Source organism: Ailuropoda melanoleuca, chromosome 11, assembly GCF_002007445.2.
Source record: "Ailuropoda melanoleuca isolate Jingjing chromosome 11, ASM200744v2, whole genome shotgun sequence".
NCBI classification, from domain to species: Eukaryota; Metazoa; Chordata; class Mammalia; order Carnivora; family Ursidae; genus Ailuropoda; species Ailuropoda melanoleuca.
Genome location: NC_048228.1, coordinates 44,491,124 through 44,510,627, shown reverse-complemented (window position 1 = coordinate 44,510,627; position 19,504 = coordinate 44,491,124). Strand labels below are relative to the sequence as shown.

General features: G+C 39.2%; 1 protein-coding gene and 1 long non-coding RNA gene across 5 annotated transcripts in view; both read right to left on the bottom strand.

Moving 5' to 3' along the window:
- Positions 1-3,339: 3,339 nt before the first annotated feature.
- LOC117804482 lies at positions 3,340-4,225 on the bottom strand. 2 transcript variants are annotated; one of them, XR_004628971.1, is made up of 3 exons: positions 4,084-4,225; positions 3,719-3,873; positions 3,340-3,480 (listed from the first exon to the last, which is right to left on the bottom strand). It is a non-coding gene; the product is annotated as an uncharacterized LOC117804482 (long non-coding RNA). The 2 variants fall into 2 exon arrangements; XR_004628970.1 differs by having other exon boundaries at positions 4,080-4,175.
- A 3,030-nt stretch (positions 4,226-7,255) lies between these two features.
- The window catches only part of HPSE (heparanase), a 30,340-nt gene continuing 18,091 nt past the window's right edge, over positions 7,256-19,504 (bottom strand). Inside the window, exons 6-13 of one of the 3 annotated variants that reach the window (XR_004628812.1) lie at positions 19,364-19,411; positions 18,563-18,656; positions 17,585-17,691; positions 16,337-16,451; positions 14,095-14,213; positions 13,336-13,482; positions 12,559-12,777; positions 8,707-8,845 (exon numbers count right to left, since the gene is read on the bottom strand). Coding sequence is in view for 2 of the 3 variants with exons in the window: in XM_034671598.1 (XP_034527489.1) it covers positions 8,686-8,845; positions 13,336-13,482; positions 14,095-14,213; positions 16,337-16,451; positions 17,585-17,691; positions 18,563-18,656; positions 19,364-19,411 (790 nt within the window). In the remaining variant the exon portion in view is untranslated. Of the gene's footprint in view, positions 8,846-12,558; positions 12,778-13,335; positions 13,483-14,094; positions 14,214-16,336; positions 16,452-17,584; positions 17,692-18,562; positions 18,657-19,363; positions 19,412-19,504 lie in introns of all 3 variants that reach the window. The other 2 variants (XM_034671598.1, XM_034671599.1) reach the window with 2 other exon arrangements.

The following is a 19,504-nucleotide window of genomic DNA, read 5'->3' as shown; positions in this document are numbered from 1 at the left end:
CTCAAAAGGGGCTCCTTATGAATGACAAAATACATTCCTATCACTCAGGAAGTTCTAAGGGTTTTTGGAACTTTGTGCCAGGGATTTGAGACAAAGTATATGTCTCATACCATAATATATAAATTTTCAATATATTCTATAAATATTTATTTATTTAGAGAGGGCTGAGTGGCATCTGGAAATTTACTAGTTCCCGCTAGCTTTGCAACTTGCTCTCAGAAGTTGAAAACTGATGAGCTCACTTTTAAGAACAGATAACTGGAGGACATTGATAAACAGTAACCTAGAGACTGCCGGTCTTTTGCAGCCAAAATAAATAGATCAACCTCAGGTAAAACACTTCAATTAATAATTTATAAACCCACCTCTAGGGATGAGGAAAGCTCTAAAGTGACAGCCTTTGCTGATTCGGGCATGTGGCATGGACTTTTCCTACTTATCCTCACCCAGTTATAAAAGTTACAATATTTTGCTGGATCGGACTTGCTATAGAGGGACAGAAGGTCTTGCAACCCTGATTATTGGAGAACAGTGAAGAACTTCTGAGGCTGCATTAGCTCAGGATAAGGGTACTTTTTGGGGATCGCATCTTCAGGGGATGTCTCCTGCAGTTGGAGGACAGGTAAGACGTTTAGGCCGAGGGCTGCCTTGCTGGAGGGGAACTCCTGGCCATCCAGCCATCCTCAGTCATGTGTTTGGCTAAATTAATTAAACAAGGAGGCCATTAAACGATGTAGCTTGAATGCTGTGACAGGCAAAAATCCAAGCTATAAATGCTACAGGATTATGAATTCAAAATGCTAAGAACAACCAATCACAAGTAGCCAATTAGGCTTTAAACTGTAGCCAATCAAATAATTTGCTTCTGCACTTTTTCCATGTGAAAGCGGCTCCTGTCCAGGGAGCATTCCTAACCACTTCCATTTGGAGCTGCCTGATTCAAACCAGTAAAGGCTCAAGTAAACTCTTAAAATTTTTAATACATGTCAAGTTTCTCTTTTAACAGTTTCAATGACTTCTTCATCTGAATTCTCAAACTCAAACCCAACAAAGACATTGCCTTGGCCTTTGGAAAGATGGGTTTCTGTAGGCATATCAAGGATCTAGATTGTTCCCAAAGTGGAATATATCTATGTCATGTGATCCTTAGTTACACTTCTTGGAAGACTTTCAGTGTATATTTATGTAGGGAAAATACCACCTTTTCCTTTCCTTTTTATTTTTAAAGATTTTATTTATTTATTTCAGAGAGAGAGGGAGGGAGGGAGAGTGCACAAGCATGAGGTGTGGGAGGGGAGAGGGAGAAGCAGACTCCCTGTTGAGCAGAGGGCCCTGGGATCATGACCTGAGCTGAAGGCAGATGCTTAACTGACTGAGCCACCCAGGTGCCCCTTTCTTTCCTTTTCATCATTTTTAGGAGATTTAAATTTGAGGTGAGAATGCTGTACATTGTCCTGTCTCTGATGAAAGTAACTCAGGGGAGGTACAGAGAAAACTGAGACTTCCAGAGTGGATAGCCCTTCCTCTGCAGCTTGGTGCAAAAGTGCTCTTCCCAGACATGGTCCCGCAATTGTCACCATCGATGAGAGTGCCCTTGTCTGGAGCTAAGCTTCTAGTTTCCTTGATGGGCTCATTACTTTAGAGCAATCATTGGACCTGTCATCAGAGCAGTTTTTGTGTTTGTTGGAGAAAAAGTCCTAGAGCTGGATTGGGATGGGGGAGGCGAAGGGATGAAGGTGAAAGTTGAGTTTCTGAGTTCACTATTTTGTTTGATTACACTATCTACCACTGAAAGTTACATGAGAGAGCAGCAGCTTTCCATTACTACTGCTGTAGCATTTGAAATTGTAGACATAGTCCTTAAACTATATATAATTTTTTTTCTCCTTAAACACTAGTAGAACTTTGCTTTTTCTGTTTTACAGAACTTAAGTAATTTTCCTTTGTATTATACTAATTTTATGTTCTCATTTTGGTTGTAAATTTCTTAGATAATTAACAAAATTTAACGAAATATTTATTGAATTCTTGTTTCACAAGAGCACCGTACTTAGCACAGGGTATGCCAAAGGTGGAAAGTCCTATTGTCAAGGAGCACACAGACTAGAGGGGAACACAGACAGTGTTCGATTCTGGGTGACAGCGCTGTGTTCTCTAGACCCACGGCACTGTGGGCGCACTCCGGAAGAACATCCTGCTGAGGCTGGTGTGGTGAGGTCAAGCAAGTCTTCCAGGAGAAGCGATGTGTGGTCTGAAATCTGAAGCTCAGGTCCAAAGTAACTAAGCCAAGATAGGATAGGAGGAGGAGAGGGATGGAAGCAGGATGTGCTAGTCCAAGAGCACATACAAAGTTCTTCAGAGTAAGGAAAAAGATCTTGCCGAATTTCTCGGTGCTCCTATAAAAAGCACTGGCCTCCTGTGATACTGAGATGTATATAGTGTAATGATAGAGAATGTTTGCCTTCACTTCTCCTAGAAGTATTTTATTTTTTACATACCATGAAGATCCGATTATAGCCATTTGTCTAGTGAATTGCTCTGCTCCAGAAGGGTAATAAAATTTCTTATCTCCCTGGGGGCGCCTGGGTGGCCCAGTCGTTAGGTGTCTGCCTTTGACTCGGGTCATGATCCCGGGGTCCTGAGATCGAGCCCCGCATCAGGCTCCCTGCCCGGCAGGAAGCCTGCTTCTCCCTCTCCCACTCCTCCTGCTTGTGTTCCCTCTCTTGCTGTGTCTCTCTCTGTCAAATAAATAAAATCTTTAAAGAAAAATTTCTTACCTCCCTGGAAGGGACACATAGTTACAGGCCAAACTAGGCTCCTAGGTTCAGTTCTGTATTGTTGCCCCAACAATTACCAATTCTCCTATTCTCTGAAACCACCTGTGTGTCCTACAATTCAATTCAATTCTGTAACTCATTGGACAGAGTTAGTGCAGACCCCATAAGTTAGAGGCTCAGTCCCCCAAGACTGCCTCTACCTCAGATGCCGGTAACAGATGGGGTCTTCAAGCTCACTGCACTTCTGCCTTATGGATTACAAATTAAGACATTCCTGTGATCCTCCCTCAGGTTTGATAATGCTCTAGAATGACTCACAGAACTCAAGGAAGCAATACATTTATGATTATAGTTTATCATAAAAGATGTAAATGAACAGCCAGATGAAGAGTTACATAGGGCGAGGTTCAGAAGAGTCCAAAACGCAGATGGACCTCTGGGGAGTCAGAGTGAACCATCCCCCTGCCACATCAACATGTCCAACAACCAGGAAGCACTCTGAATCTTGTTGTTGAAGAGTTTTTATCGAGGCTTCACTTTATAGGCACTATTGATTAAATCATTGGCCATTGGTGATTGAACTTCATCTCCAGGCTCCCTCCTCTCTCCTGAGTCTCTTGGGGCTCTTTCCTGGGTCTCTAGCTTGCTGTTCTCCTCTGAAGATGTTGGACTTGTCAACATCCATAACCATGTGTGCCAATGTCTTAAAATAAATCATATCAATATATTTATATTTATATATAAATTCTCCTATAGAATCTCCTGGTTTTATTTCTCTAGAGAACCCTGCCTAACACAGGAGCACAGTACCTAGTAGATGGTGAATAAATTCATTCCACAAATATGTGTTTAAATGATGAGTCAAGCAAAACATTTCACTTATCGTAATCCCTCCCCCAACCCCCGTTCTCCAAGCTTTCACTTTCCATGGTTTCACTTACCAAGGTCAAACGTCATCCAGAAGCAGATGATCTTCCTTCTGATATATCATCAGAAGGTCAACAGGAGCCTAATGCTACATCACAATGCCTACATAATTTACTTCACTTCAACTCATTGTACAGGCGTTTGATCATCTCACAAGAAGAAGGGTGTCCTACAAGAAGAAGGGTGAGCACAGTACAATAAGATATTTTGAGAGAGAGAGAGGGAGACCATATTTACATAACTTTTATTATAGTGTATTTTATAATTGTCCTATTTTATTAGTAGTTATTCTTAACTCTTTATAAATTATAAACTAAACTTTATCATAGGTATGTGTGCATAGAAAAAAATAACTTATTTAGGGCTTGGTATTACCCACGGTTTTAGGCATCCACTGGGGGTCTCGAAAACCATCTCCTGTAGATAAGAGAAGACTAATGTAAATGTATCCTTCATTTTTATGGATTTACGTATTTTAAGTACTTGTATATTCATCATAATATTTGATCCTTGGAACAATTTTTACTTCTCTACTGTGTTTCATCTGATTTGGGGGGTGAGTCCTAAAAAAAGGTATTTTAAATTTAAAAAAATCATTTGGGGCACCTGGGTGGCTCTGTCGATTAAGCGTCTGCCTTTGGCTCAGGTCATGATCCCAGGGTCCTGGGATCAAGCCCCACATCAGGCTCCCTGCTCTGCAGCGGAACCTGCTTCTCCCTCTCCCTGCCGCTCCCCCGCTTGTGCTCTCTCTCTGTCAAATAAATAAAATCTTTCAAAAAAATTAATAAATGTTTAGGGAACTTGATCTACTAAGTTTGTGTGTGATTTATTAGCTGTATAAGAGTTTTTAAAACGTGTTTAGAAATAACAAGCTAAATATGCAAGTTTGCCTTATTAAGTTTGGAGTGCCGCAGAGTGGGATAAACTAGCCTTGTTATTGTCCTTTGAAAGGTCTATGGTAATCTAAATAAATATGTAAGCTGGACTTAACAAAGTAACCTATCCCCGAAAAAAAAAAAAAGAACCTAAAAACCAATTAAAGAACTAGTGGGCTGTCATCAAATATATGAAAATAAAGAGCAGATTTGATTTAAATCAAGGGTATCATAAAAACCTATAGCATTTAGTAGGCATTTAATCTTGAAATAATAATAATTACACTGATAGAAAAGGTTTTTTTAAAAAATACTGTTAAATTTTTAAGTATCTAAATTTCTCCAGGGTTTTCCAAGCCATGTCGGTAAAATTGAGAATGGAATAAAATTGGAGAAGGACAAGACTGAGTATCTTACCTTGGAAAAAACCTCAAATCTCTGACCCAGACATGGAGCAAGTATGGGAATTTTTATTATCGCTATTATGTTTTTCTAAGGTATGCGCTGGGTGAGCTGGTCTACACATCATCAGTAATGTTTTCTAAAAGATCACTAAAGATATTTACAATTGAAACTAGTTATTCATTCTGCTATTTATTTTTAACACTCCTGCTTTGATTTTGTATGGCACTGTCAGATAAGACGGATGTTTATGTTAGTTTCGTTGGTAATCAAAATTCTGGTTAGAAGGATAATTAAAAGATTTACCAGTTGGGAGGTGATTCAGCAGCCTGATGAAACACATCAGAGTTTAAAAAAAAAAAAAAAGGAAAATGAATGCCATTACTGAACAGACAAGCCCTTTGAACACACGAGCTTCACAACAGGACCCAGAATTTCTTGGTACCAGGGAGATGAAGAGACCCACAAGGCCAAAATAAAAGACAAAAATAAATTGGAACCAATATGATTTGTAGGAAATAAATGTATATGATGTGTAAATGATATGTGTGGGCTCAAAATGTCTCACCAACAGGACAGGCAAAAGCTTTCTCTAAGGAAACTTAAAACCTTAATATTAATTCATGTAATATTCATTAATATGGGGGCATGTGTGTGGCTCAGTCGGTTAAGTGGCTGGCTCTTGATTTTGGCTCAGGTCATGATCTCAGGGTCCTGGGATGGAGCCCCTCTGTGGGGCTCCATGCTCAGTAGAGAGTTGGCTTCAGGATTCTCTCTCCTTCTGTCCCCCTCTAAAATGAATAAATAAATCTTTGAAAAAATATTTATTAATGTATAACTAAGAGCATTCCTTTTTTCATATAACAATGCTGCCCGTGTTTCACATAATCATCTGCCATTAATAAGAGCTCATTAGTGATGATTTTTAAAAGACTCTTTAAAGGTAATAGACAATACCTTCTCAGGTTGAAATATCATTAACTTTTTCTGTATATTAAAAATCGAAACACCCAGCTAGTTTCAAATGTGTTCTCTGCTGTCATTAGGAAACATTTGAATGGCCGCTGTGTGCCAGAAAATATGTGAGCCACGGGGAATAGGAGATGATTTAAGATATTGTAACTGTTTCTTAGGAGCCTAGAGTCAAGTTAGAAAGATACATGGATACAATTAAAATGCACCATAAGTGCCATAGTAAACGTACAACTGCTAAAGGAACAAAGAAATGGGACTAAAACTACTTAAAGGACAGGGGAGTTGCAGGAACTGGTGTTTGAGAAGGTCTTTTTTTTTTTTTTAAAGATTTTATTTATTTATTTGACAGAGATAGAGACAGCCAGCGAGAGAGGGAACACAAGCAGGGGGAGTGGGGGAGGAAGAAGCAGGCTCCTAGCGGAGAAGCCTGATGTGGGGCTCGATCCCACAACGCTGGGATCAAGCCCTGAGCTGAAGGCAGACGCTTAACCGCTGTGCCACCCAGGCGCCCCTGAGAAGGTCTTAATAAATGTGAAAGTTTGCCACAGAGAGAACAGAAGGAGTAACACCAAAGGTACGGGGGGCTGTAGGTTCAGACCCCCAACCAGGGGGCAGGCAGGAGAACAGAATACTTTTTTTTTTTTTTTAAGATTTTATTTATTTATTTGACAGAGAGAGCACGTGAGCTGGAGGGAGGAACAAGGGAACAGGGAGAAGCAGGCTCCCCGGTGAGCAGGGAGCCCGATATGGGACTTGATGTGGGACTCGATCTCAGGACCCTGAGATCATGACCCAACCTGAAGGCAGATGCTTAACTGACTGAGCCACCCAGCTGCCAGGGAGAAGAGAATTCTTGGCGAGAGTAAGAGTTGAGGCTGAAGAAAGAGGCAGTTGCTGGGTTATGGAGCACCTTATTGTGACTGTAAGAAATGGAGAGCTATGTAAGAATTTTACGCAAGTCAGGGAGGACAGTTAAGAGATTATTATAATAATAGAGGTGAGAAATTAGGCTTTAAATTTATTAAGTGGCACAGGGTACAGGGAAAAGAAAAATAGACAGGACAGGACTTTGATCATGATTGAATCTACCTGATGAGGGAGGAAATTGTGTTTGTACCTGATGATCTCTTTTCTTCAAGTCAACTCTTCTCATGGGGAGGTGGCAAGGACAGATAAAGGTAGCAGGTGTTAACAGTGCTGAAGGAAAATAAGACTTGCAAACGTAGGATCTGCAGGCTTAAGTTTCTTTCTTTTTTTTTTTTTAGCCTTAAGTTTTATTAAAAGAATAATCATGCAATATTGAGCTTATAAAAATTACTTTATTTTAAATGTGAAAATATAAAAACTACTTATATACAAAATTTAGGGGTATCGAAGCATCCAAACTCTAGGTTCTGTCTTTAGCTCCTTATAAATGTACTTAAATTTAATTGAGACAATATTCACAGAAGACATAAATAGAGAATTATATTTCTAAAAATTAAGATACAGGAGAAAATAATTCCTTCTGTCACTGATAAAAGCACAGAACTATAGTGGTCAGTGCCACAGAATTTCCAGCACCCTCTCCATTCCAAAGGATTACTAGGAGACAATTATAGGGATCTCATTGATGTTGGAAGTGACTGGGGAGAATGGCCATGTGACCCATTCCTGACCAATAAGACATAAGGAGATGTGAGGAGAGGTTTGCTCAGAGAAGCTCTGAGAAAGGGCTCTTCGAGTCTATGAAGGGGAGGCAGAAAAAGTTGCTCATCTTTCTCTAGCTGCTGCCCGGGTTGAATGGGTCCATGGAGTAACTCCAGCCATCACGCCACCAGCTTGAGAATGAAGCCAACACTAAATGTGACAGAGCACAGAGAGGCAAAGGACCTGGTTCCTTGGTGACCATCCTGAGCCCTCCCTACTTGAACTTCTTGTTGTGTGGGATTATAAACATCCTGATGCTTTAAGCCATTTTGAATCACAGTGTTCTGCTACTTGCAGCCAAAACTTTCCCAACTAAAACAAGAACTAAAGGTAGATTAAAAGTAAACATTAACAGGTGGTTATAATGTATTGAGTTACATTTTCTCCTCTTGGCAAATCAATTTCACTTACAGTCACTGTAAAATTTCATTTGACATTTACATAATCCAGTCCCTCTGAATTGTCATTAATTCTTTTTTTTTGTAGTATCCCTTCTAACCGTCTATTGTCTCTCACAGTATTGTTGACAAAGACAGAGAGAAGAGAAGCAGCAGTTGACTCTAGCTCTCTGTTTAGGTGAAAAGAGACTGTCTCTCATTTATACACAATTTGAAGATTGTGGCAGTGAACTCTTTCCATAGAGACAGCGTATAGAATAAGGAATCCTTCAATCTTTTAATGAGTGTTTTTTTAAGATAAAAACAACTAAGCACTTTCTTAAAATTAATCATAGAGCCTTCATTTACTTGCCTTCTGGCTGTCTTGGGAGCATCCCTATACCTTTTTAATAACCTTAAATAAAAATAGACCATGCAAAGCCCTAAGCGTAGTGTTTGGCACAAGGTATTATTAGCAGTGATCTACTAAGAACAAAGGACCATGCTAAATCTAGCACTGACAGTGTCCCAGGGTCCCTGGAGCTCCCACTAGTTGATCTGTAATGTATCTGCTTGCCTTCCTATAGCTTGGGTTTTGCTTTCCTCTTATCAATAAATATACTTGAAAAATTCAATCTCAGGGCTAGTGTATGCCTTTCACTTTCAGAGGCAAGCAGTAACTTTGGCATTTCTTATCACAAAAAATCCATATGAGAAAGCTGGCAAGCCCAGTGAACTTCCTGGGTGGAGAGTTTTTTCTGTCAAAGCCGGGAGGGTGTGATCGTCCACCATCTTCAGAGTTCGACCATTGAGCTGCACAGATCTGCAAAGGGGAAAGACAGATCCAAGTTAGCCCAGCTATGTGATGCCACCTTTTCTACAAAAGTCGTGATGTCTTTTTAAGACCAAAAAAAATTTGTGACAGCCTGTATTGTATAACTTGTATTTCAATACTATATTGGGTAAATATTCGACCCAGATGATCTCTATGCTACGCTGGGAGAGCTGAGTCATTGCGACAGACCATATGGCCCGCAAAGCCTGAAATACTTACTAACTGGCCCATTACAGAAAATGGAACATACATAATCTATTCTAGGCGCTATGATGGAGGTATAAAAAAGATAAACACGACATAACTTCTGGATTTGTGGCATTTTTATCCCATAAATAATTGAAAAAAATTTTATAAAAGGCAAATAGATATATAGAATGGAATGTAAATTTCACAAATTTAACATTAAAAATGGCAATGAAACTTTCTTCTTATAACTGGACCATTAACCCTCTAACTCCCCATTCCCCAGGATGCTATGCATTCATTTGCATATCTTATGTTGTTAAGATATTTTGGAAGAATATATATTGCTGGAGTGAAACAAAAATAATTGTTTCACTAAACCACAGACTCCAAAAAAATGTATGTTTTCTTTGTATTCCACTGTTGGAATTCAAATTCAAAACCAAGTCAAAAAAATGTGAAAAGTATTTTAAGGGCAAGTGTTATTTTTGTGCATATTTATTATTACTTAAATCAAATTAACAGATGCTCACAGCAATAAATCCAATATAAACAAGGGCTTATAAAGAAAACCTTTAGTCTTCTTTCAGTTCCACTGATAGTTAATTCCATAATTCTAAGTGATGCTTACATCGCTATGATCTTTTTCTCAAGTGCTTTTTACGCTATGAAGTTTTTACAATATGAAAAACAATTTTATTGTTGGAAATTGGTTAATGTCAGAATGATATGTATGTCGTATACGTAACACATGTAACATACGTAGATCACTTACAGGAGTGCCCTGCATGTAGTAAGCACTGCAGAAGTAGTGCCTGTGGTCATTATTATTCTGATAAATAAGCGTAACAGAAGTAACCTGCTAATTCATCAGAACCATTTTTAATATTCTGATATATATTCCTTCATCTCTTTTCATCTTTTTTATGTTTATACGTGCATATCTTCATTTAAACAAGAGCGAGCATACCGTACATGGTCTCCCAAAACTTGATTCTTTTTCCCTTAACATATCTTAACATTTGCTCACACACATCTTCTATATCATTTTAACAGCTGTACAGGATTCCATTGTGTGAGCATAGTAGCTTAGTAATTGTCTAGTGTTAGACATTTGGCTGTTTCCAATTTAGAATTATTTTAATTTTCATCTCTAAAGATCTCTCAAACTCTATCCTCACTAAGTATCAGCAGAAAAACTGGTTTCCATTTAACCTTGGTTGGCTGCCCAGCTCTGGGCTCTGTACCCACAGACGGAAGAAGATAACCATGATCGTGCTAGGGGCTATCAAGCCCGCCCTGCATTTACCCTCAGTCCACACGCGCCTGAGTTTTGTCTTAGCGCCTATATCACATCCATTTTTAGATGGGATGGGGAGGAAAGGCCATGATGTCATCAGGAAACCACAAACAAAAAAAGGCCTTGAAAATACCTCTCAATGCCAGAAGTAAGAGCTGTTTTGCATCAATTTGAGACCATTTTCAAGGGTACATAAAAAAGTTTCAGAAATGCTTTAGGAGACGCCACAGAGCTTGAAGGTAAATCTCATCATAGTAAATTAATAGTGCAGCAGGTTCAGATGATGAAATATGGGCGAGATAATACCCAAGACCATCTGGCTACATTGTTTAATCAGCTGTAAAGATAGCTAAAGGATGCTATCAATACACTGAGGATAAGCTTAAAGCATGTGGGTTATTTCTACATTGGGCTGGGTAAATCAGGGTAGGGTTTTATTCAAGGGTAGTATCTTGTTTCATATTTTAAAGTCAGTAACACGGTGACAAGAAATAGAAGACATGCTTGTCAAGGTTCAGATGAAACAGAGCTGAAAGGAATTAGCAAGCAAGAGGAATCTGAATTAGGGATGGTAGGTAAAATTTATCTGAGAGAAATATAAAATACTGCTTTTATGTTAAAAATATAGTCTGTCAAATATTTACTAGACACTTACTACACCAGACCTTCTGTAGACACTATACAAGTTGTTCAACTAAAAAATGATTTTTTAAAAATATGATCATTGTTTAACCTTCTGAGGTCATTAGAATGAACAAGTGTGCAGACTGAACACTCATCAAACTTCTCTGAGATACTTTTGCAACATTTTACTTTATTTTTTGCAACACTTTAAAAGAGAAAAAAGTATAAGTAATGTATACTCATCAGAGAATTTAGGGTAATAAAACATTATCCACAATCTCACCAGTTTTCCATTAAGTATGAAATGTGTGATCAGAATGCAATGGGGTCTGATAAATATACCAAGAGAAGAATCATTGAAGAAAATGGGTATATTAAGCCTGGAGAGAACAATCTAATTGTCCTGCAGACATCAGAGTTATTCTGGAGAAAATTAGGTATTTGGCATTGTTCCACACTAAGGGTAGCAAACTCAAGTGCCCACGAGAGGCAAGGAATTTATATGTACAAGTGCAGTAGGACAGGGTCACAGAGATAACAGGGTCACAGAGGGACTAAGAAGAACCTGTCTAAACAACCCCAGTTCAACTCCATCTCCTTGGGAAAACAAGCCCAGAGTTCCTAGAATATCTCTTTAAAAAAATTTTTTTTAAGGATTTGTTAATTTATTTTAGAGGTGGGGGAGGAGAAAGGGAGAGGGAGAGAGAATTCCAAGCATACTCCCTGCCAAGTGTGGAGCCCAATGCAGGGCTCTATCTCAGGACCACAAGATCCTGACCTGAGCCGAAACCAAGAGTCAGATGCTTAACTGACTGAGACACCCAGGTGCCCCTAGAATATCTGTTTTTAAAGAATTCTTAAGCTAGAAATCCAGGTATTTTCAAAGTTATCAATTTTTTTAATGTTGGCAACTCAGTAAAAATAAAAATTAACACGGATTGCATGACCACCTCCCCTACCAGAGAAAATAGGGGAAAAGCCCTCTAAACCCACTTGTGCACAGGCATGAGGCATAGTTTCTGACCTCTGCTCTCGAGGACAGAACTTAAAATGGCAGATGGAAAGCAGAGAGAGACATTCCCCTTGCCAGAGAGGATGGCTGCTGGGAGAGGCTGCCAGATCCTAAAGAGGAGGAATCAAGCTGAGCTGAATGGCCTAAACTCCCCATCTAAGGTTGGCCTAAAATATCTCTTAACACTCTTCCAACTCTACAACTATTATTCCATGACTTCAGAAAAGCTTTTCCCTTGTCAGCATCAGACACAAAAATACACATTTCAAAGTCAGAACCCAAATAGAAAAAAAGTATCTATTACCCAAATATGCATTATTTACATTAGGGAGGGGAAAAAAAAGGTTCAAACGGCAGGAAAATTAGTAAGTAAATCATGGTATTTTTATAAAACATGCAGCCCATTAAAAATGTCTACAAAGGCTATGTATGGAAAGACATCTGTGGGTGCCCCCTCTTTCCCATTAGAGGTTTATGATTACAGTTGTAATAAAATAAAGCATAGGGAAAAAACAAGGAATGGTATCCAATGGTAATGTTTGTCTACGGAATATAGGTCTTTGGGGAGAGCATGCTTACTGTCTTTTCAGGTTCTGATGCTAATCATCACAGAAAACATCACTCGTATAGCATTTGCAGAGATGGGAGGAGATGGTGAGCATTTTGTAAACTCTTAATTTTTTACGCTCCAATGTGAGGAGAGTCATGATGAAAAGAGCTCCTTCCAACACACACTGGACAGAATCTTATGATGTTTGTGTGCCTGACTCTTCCAGGCTCATGGTCATCTTGGGCATTCTGTTGAATACAGTCTTTTTATAAGACATATCCAATGACTGGCTTTTAAAACTAAAATGTGTTACAACCAACTTCAAATAACCCACCTAAAAGGTACACGTCCGGACATTTTTTTCCCTTACTCTCACCAAATAAAAACACAACTTTAAACACTGTAAGAGAATCACACTCAGTTCACGTGGTGTAATATGTATACCAACCCCCACGCCCTTAGTACCAATTATACATAGGTACGTTCGCTTTAGTGACTATGTTACTGAGAATTATAAGTGTTTGTAGAGATAATCTACGTGCCATGAGGGTGTCTTGACATATCAAATTGTTTCGAAATGCAAACTATTCCCTAAGGTAACTGCTAATTTGTGTTCATATCTTTCTGCTTTGGACTCTGGGTGAGTTATAACTATATTGATAAATATTCATATATAAACTTCCTGAATATTAGGAATTGTTAGAACTTGAAATAGTTGACCTTTTTTTTGCTCCCTAGCAACACTCTATTCTGATAAATACCAATCAATTTGGTGAAAGTTTAAATGAAAAAGGAAAATTACTCACTTGGAAAGCAATCCATCAAGCCCTAAAGGTTTTATGAGGTATTTGTCCACTTGTTTGTCAAACAGATGAGAGGGCAACCTCAGGCGTTTGGTGACGTTATGGAGGTTTAAAGCATACAGAGTTAAATCTCCTTCTTTATACCTTGGGCTAAAAGCAAATAGATTAACTCCATAAAAACATTTATCTAACTTAAGCAATTAAAAACTCAATTACAAACATAATCATGGATGCTAAGAATTTGTATCTATAATGATGCTGGCCCTCTTTTTACTCTTCCTTTCATGGTTACAGTAGATGGCTGATGTGGTCCTATTTGAAAACACGATCGAAACTATTGCTCCCCACACTACCATTTCCTGGGTGAGAGCATTCTGAGATCTCTGCTGCTTTGCCAGGCTGAGTTGCTAGGAAGCTGGTCAGCCCAACCCTGTTCAAACATAAGAAGGTTAAATAATAAAAAGTGAATTTTCTGGGTTCCTAGGAATTCAAATTATAAACCATGTAAACAGGAGCTTTTCCTAGCCTTATGAAAAAACTAAAACAAATAAGAAAATTAAATCTATGGACACTTTTCAGAATTTCCATCCAAACCATTCCCCTACTTCCTAGGGGGTCCTCACTATTTCAAGAGTTCCCACTCACCGGAAATCACAGGTGGCTTTATTTTGACTAGGATTAATATTTAAGTATCATCCTATTAGGAAGGACATATTACTGATGAAAACTTGTTGACTGGTAAAGGGTGTGTTACACACTTACTGGTTGACATTGGTGCAATGAAGGTATACTCGAAGTTTATTTCTGTCTGGACCTTTCACACTTGCCATAAACACACTGGTGCCTACCAATTTCTTGAACAGAAGAGATAGCCAATAATCCTAGTTATGGTGGTTGGGGAGAGAAGGAACAAAAATAGATCTTATTTCTTTATTTAACAGAAACAGTGTGAGCAAATAGTTAATCCTACAGAGACTGTGACCGTTCTTCTAGACTATTTAAATGGACTACACCTTTTGATCCACTTTCCCACCATGAATCTGAGGGCAGTTTCTTGTTTGCTGCTTTTTATCACTGGAGGACTATACTTGCACAATTCAGAGGGCCATGAGCACTAGGAGATATATCTCAAGAAGGTAATTCATTGCTGAGAGAGTTTAAATATTCTTCATTGTCTGTCATCCAAGAATTCAAAGCAGAGCTCAAAGCAGAACTTTTAGATAGGCACATCTACACACTCACACGCACACAAAGGCAAGTCTTTACAATAAAACTTCTACCAGTTTAAGAGATTAAAATCATTTCTTTTTTTAAGAATTTTAAAATTTTTAGGTAATCTCTACACCCTACATGGGGCTCAAACCCACAACTGTGAGATCAAGACTTGCCTGCTCCACCAACTAAGTCAGCCAGGTGCCCCTAAAATAACTTATTTTAGAACCTTATAACCCCCCTTCCTGAATAAAGTAATGGATTAGGCAACAGTCATTACTAGCTATGAAGTTAAAAAAAAAAAAAAGGGAGCGAGAGAGAGAAAAGAGAGAGACAACCAGACATTATGTGCCTCTTATTGGAAGCATGTGACATCTCCTGTGAAGAATTATTGCAAAACAAAACAAAAACCAAAAATCTGAGTAAGTTCAAGCTTCTAGGTCTAACTGCCAGTTTACAAGAAACAGAGGAACAAGCTAATGGATAGCGCAGGAAAAATTTAGCAAAGTCCAGAACATGGGAAACACTATAGAACAAATTACCCGCTTTCTTTAGTTAATAAATCCCACAGGACAAAAAAGGAGCAGAGGGGAAACTTCAAGATTAACAGACTTAAGAGCTATTTCAACCGAATACAATATATGGATCTTGTCTGTATTCTGATGTGAACAAGCCAACTATTAAAAACACTTGAGACAATAAGGAAAATGTGAAACACCCACTGACTAAACATTTGATGATACTGAGGAATTAGTTAGTATTTCACAGTATAATAATATTTTATATTTGTATAAAGCAGATACATATTGACCTATTTATGGATATGGTGATACATCTGAGATTTGCTTGAAAATAATCCAGTGGTTGGGAGGTGAGGAGTGGGGAGGACTACATAGTAAACAGAATTGGGTATTTATATGCTTTTCTCTCTACTTTGAAATTTTCCATAATAAAAAGTTTTGTTTTGTTTTTTTAAAGAACCCTACTCAGTGTATCCCCAACTCTTCCTTCTTCATCTGAGGAAATGTAGACCCAACAGGGCAAACACCTTTTGTTTTTCTGCTTACATTCAAATTTTTCCCTGGAGAGAAGAGTAGAATCAATTATAAAGGAGATCTAACTTCAGTGTCGTGTGGTGACTGTTAGAGTGGAAAGCATTCAGGCCTCAAAGCCGGGATTTGTATGGGATTCTAGAGTAACATGGGACAATTGTGTGACTCCCCTAATTACCCGACCATGTCTCAGTTTGAACTTCCTCATCTGAAAAATGGATCTAAGACACTGCCTTGCCATCTCCCAGGACGGTTATGCAAATCAAATAAGAAAAGTCACGTGGGGGCGCCTGAGTGACTCATTCAGTTGGGCTTCCGACTCTTGATTTCCGCCCAGGTCACGATCTCAGGGTTGTGAGATCGAGCCCCACCTGTGCTCCTCGCTCCGCGTGGAGCCTGCCTAAGATTCTCTCTCCCTCTGCTCCTCCCCCCTCCACGCTTGCTCCCTCTCAAATAAATAAATAAAATCTTAAATAAAATTAAATTTAAAAATCCCATATTATGTCCCAAGTGACCCACATTAAAAACATTATTCTGCTTCTCAGTTTCTTCTCTTGGGACACAAAAGTATTAAAATGCATGATCTCTAAGGTTTCTTCCAATTCATCATTCCATGGATCGGCTGCCTACTCAGAGTACCGAATTTCCTGAGAGGATTGATTCTCCATAGGAGGTTGGTACAAGAGGCCCTCAGTATACTCCAGGCTACTCACAGCAATGGGAAAATGACAATCACTTACAGGTAGAGGTTCGAAGTTTTCATCCACTAAGTGGTAGTTTCCGGCTCCGAAGAGCACTTGCCTCATCACCACTTCCATGCCCATTCTGGCCGACAGGCCCAATTTATCCAGCCACCTGGAACAGAGTAAGGCCCAGCTCTCTTCATGTTTGGAAACCAAAGAAACTCAATTCTAATTACATGTTATTCTGATTAATTCATCTATGTGGGAGGAATTGACAGGAAACCAGAGAGGTGGTATCAATTATAAATAAGCCATTCTAATGAAATGGAGACTATCCTTCCCTTCTCATGTTCCCACATTTGAGCATGACAATAAATCCTAGAACACTATAAATATGCCATAGCTGTTCCTTTCGGGGTAAGAGGAGTTCTACTAAGCAGAGTAGATAAATTCTCGCCCTAGAGGCAATCATTCTCAGTCTTGCTGGATACCCTCCCCACCTCCCCACCCCCAGACCCATGTGAGGAAGAAAAGGTTGAAGCAGAAAAGGCAGCTTGTGGTCATCCGTAGTAAAATGTGAAGTAAGTAGAATCACACCTAGACTTTTGTGGCTATCTCCCTGCCCCCCTCCATCTTTGGCTAATGGCAAGACAAACATCTTTATTCTTAACTCTCCTCCTCATGCCCCCATGAGCAAAAAGGATTTGTTCTTTATTGTGGATTTACAAGAATGAGGGTAGGAGGCGAAAGAGAATAAGTCCCCATTGTGAGGATATAGAACTATAGATTAAGAATGTTCATGGAGTTATGGAATGTAAGTACACCAGCTGTTCATAGCAATCAAGTTCGTTGTGGCTGGAAGATGAGGGTGATTTCGTAAGTCTTTAAACGCACTGGTAGCTCCTCTGGTATGACCTCATACTTCAGACTCTAAACTCCCTGGGAATCTACGAACAGAGCTACACGTACACTAAGGATCCTTCTCAGACTCGAACGTCTGGATGCACTCTTTCATGATCTCTTTCAGGGGAAGGACTCCTTGGCATATTTATGGGCCATAATTAAGGAACAGCACTTCTAAAACAACTCATTCATACAATGATTAATTTGGAACACCCATTACAGATGTCCAACAAACTTCAGGAAAACATTTTCTTGCAAAATCTGGCATGAATCTTGGGTCTCAGCCACAGAAACCGTCTTTGATCCGCTGTTTGGCGGATGAGCCGTGTCAACAGAAGCTGTTTAATAAAAGGCCAGGAGGACGTTGGAGGCTGATCCCCGAGGCGGTGCTGCTTCACTCACATAAAGCCAGCCACAAAGGTGTTAGACAGCAAGGGCGCTCCACCCCCATACGCAGAGCTCGTTTCTCCTAACCAAACCTTCTTGTGGGGTCGGGTCTCCTCAACAACCTATGGAACAGGAGAGTCCCCATTATATTTGCAGACAAGCTGACCAACTATGGTGTCGAAGATTGATGACGTTCAAAACCTCGTATTCCCAGACTGATTTGTCCAATATGCTTACAAAATACGTTCATGGGCATTTAGGTTTGGGCAATTTACTTTTATTGGAAGACTAAGTGTGGAAGGAATGTAAATCATCCCTTCCTATGGCCTTGGATAGTTAATTCTACCACAAGGCTACTGGAAGTATTTTTAATTTTTAATCAAAACACACGGGTAAGACCTGATGCTAAGGGGGACTGAAAGTGACTAAGTGCCTGTTATCTAAAGTAAAACATGTAAATGTATATCCGTATAGAATTTAGAATTCGCTAGACTGCAAAATAAACACTCTGGATTTACAAAAGTCCCTCCTTGTCCATGGTTTTGCCTTCTGTAGTATCAGTTACCTGCGGTCAACTGTGGTCTGGAAGCTGATGATCCTCCGACCTGTCATCAGTAGGTCACTAGTAGCCTAATGCCACGTCACAATACATATGTCATTCGTCTCACTCCACCTCATCACGGAAGCATTTTATCATCTCACGTCATCGCAAGAAGAGTGAGTAGAGTACAATAAGAGATTTTGAGAGAGACCACATTCACCTAACTTTTATTATAGTATATTGTTATAATTGTTCCATTTTATTACTATTGTTGTTAATCTCTTACTGTGCCTAATTTATCAGTTAAACTTTATCATAGGAACGTATGTTTAGGAAAAAGTATATAGAGGGTTTGATATTATCTGTGGTTCCAGGCATCCACTGAGGGTCTTGGACCATAGCCCCTAGGAAGAAAGGGGACATACTCCATTAGAAAAAAAAAAGACTATTACCTGGAAAACTTTTTGCACAGATGAAGTAAAAGTGTCCAACACATCAGGGTTTAGGAAATCTTCTTTGGTAGCAATTCGTCCATTCAAGTAGTAGCTAAATTATTCAGAGAATATTCAGAAAAAAGTAACAAACCGTACTTTCTGCTTTTAAGTTAATTGGCTACCTGGCTCTCCTTCCTACCTCTTCCCACCCCTCTGTTATTTAAAAAAAAAAAAAAAAGGCAGAACTTCTGGCAAGAAAAGACCAAGATGGAAGAGGATCTGTTATTCTGGTTTTTTTTTAAGGTTTTATTTATTTGACAGAGGGAGAAGCAGGTTTTATTTTTTTAAGGTTTTATTTATTTGACAGAGGGAGAAGCAGGCTCCCAGCTGAGCAGAGAGCCAGCCGTGAGATTCAATCCCAGGACCCCGGGATCATGACCCGGGCCGAAGGCAGAGGCCTAACCGGATGAGCCACCCAGGCGCCCCACAGTTATTCTGTCTGGAAAAGACACAGTCAGAAGTGCAGTACTTATAGGTTACCTGTTCTTTGACAAGCATAGTGATTTCAGCTACTCATCTGCTCCATGATTTAAATGATAGTGTGCCTTGATCTTATGGGAACTACCACATGATTTAAAATAAAGTTTAAATTTTTGTTTTATTAATATTAAAAGTCTAGTACATTGCTGCTTGAGATACCATTTGTTTCTTATTTGAACTATGTCAATTAGTAGTTAAACGGAAATAATTTTTTGAAAACTAAGTAGTAAGTAAAACGAGCATTAGTTTCTTAGTACTAAGAGCAGGAGCCAGACTTACTGGTGCCAGGTAACCGAATCAATCACTTCTCCGCCAGCCTTCAGGAAACTAGAAGAAAAAAATCTATTACGATCTTTACTTAATCCTCATATGCACAATATATATGCACAATGTATGCACAGGTCTATTGCCTAGAAATGG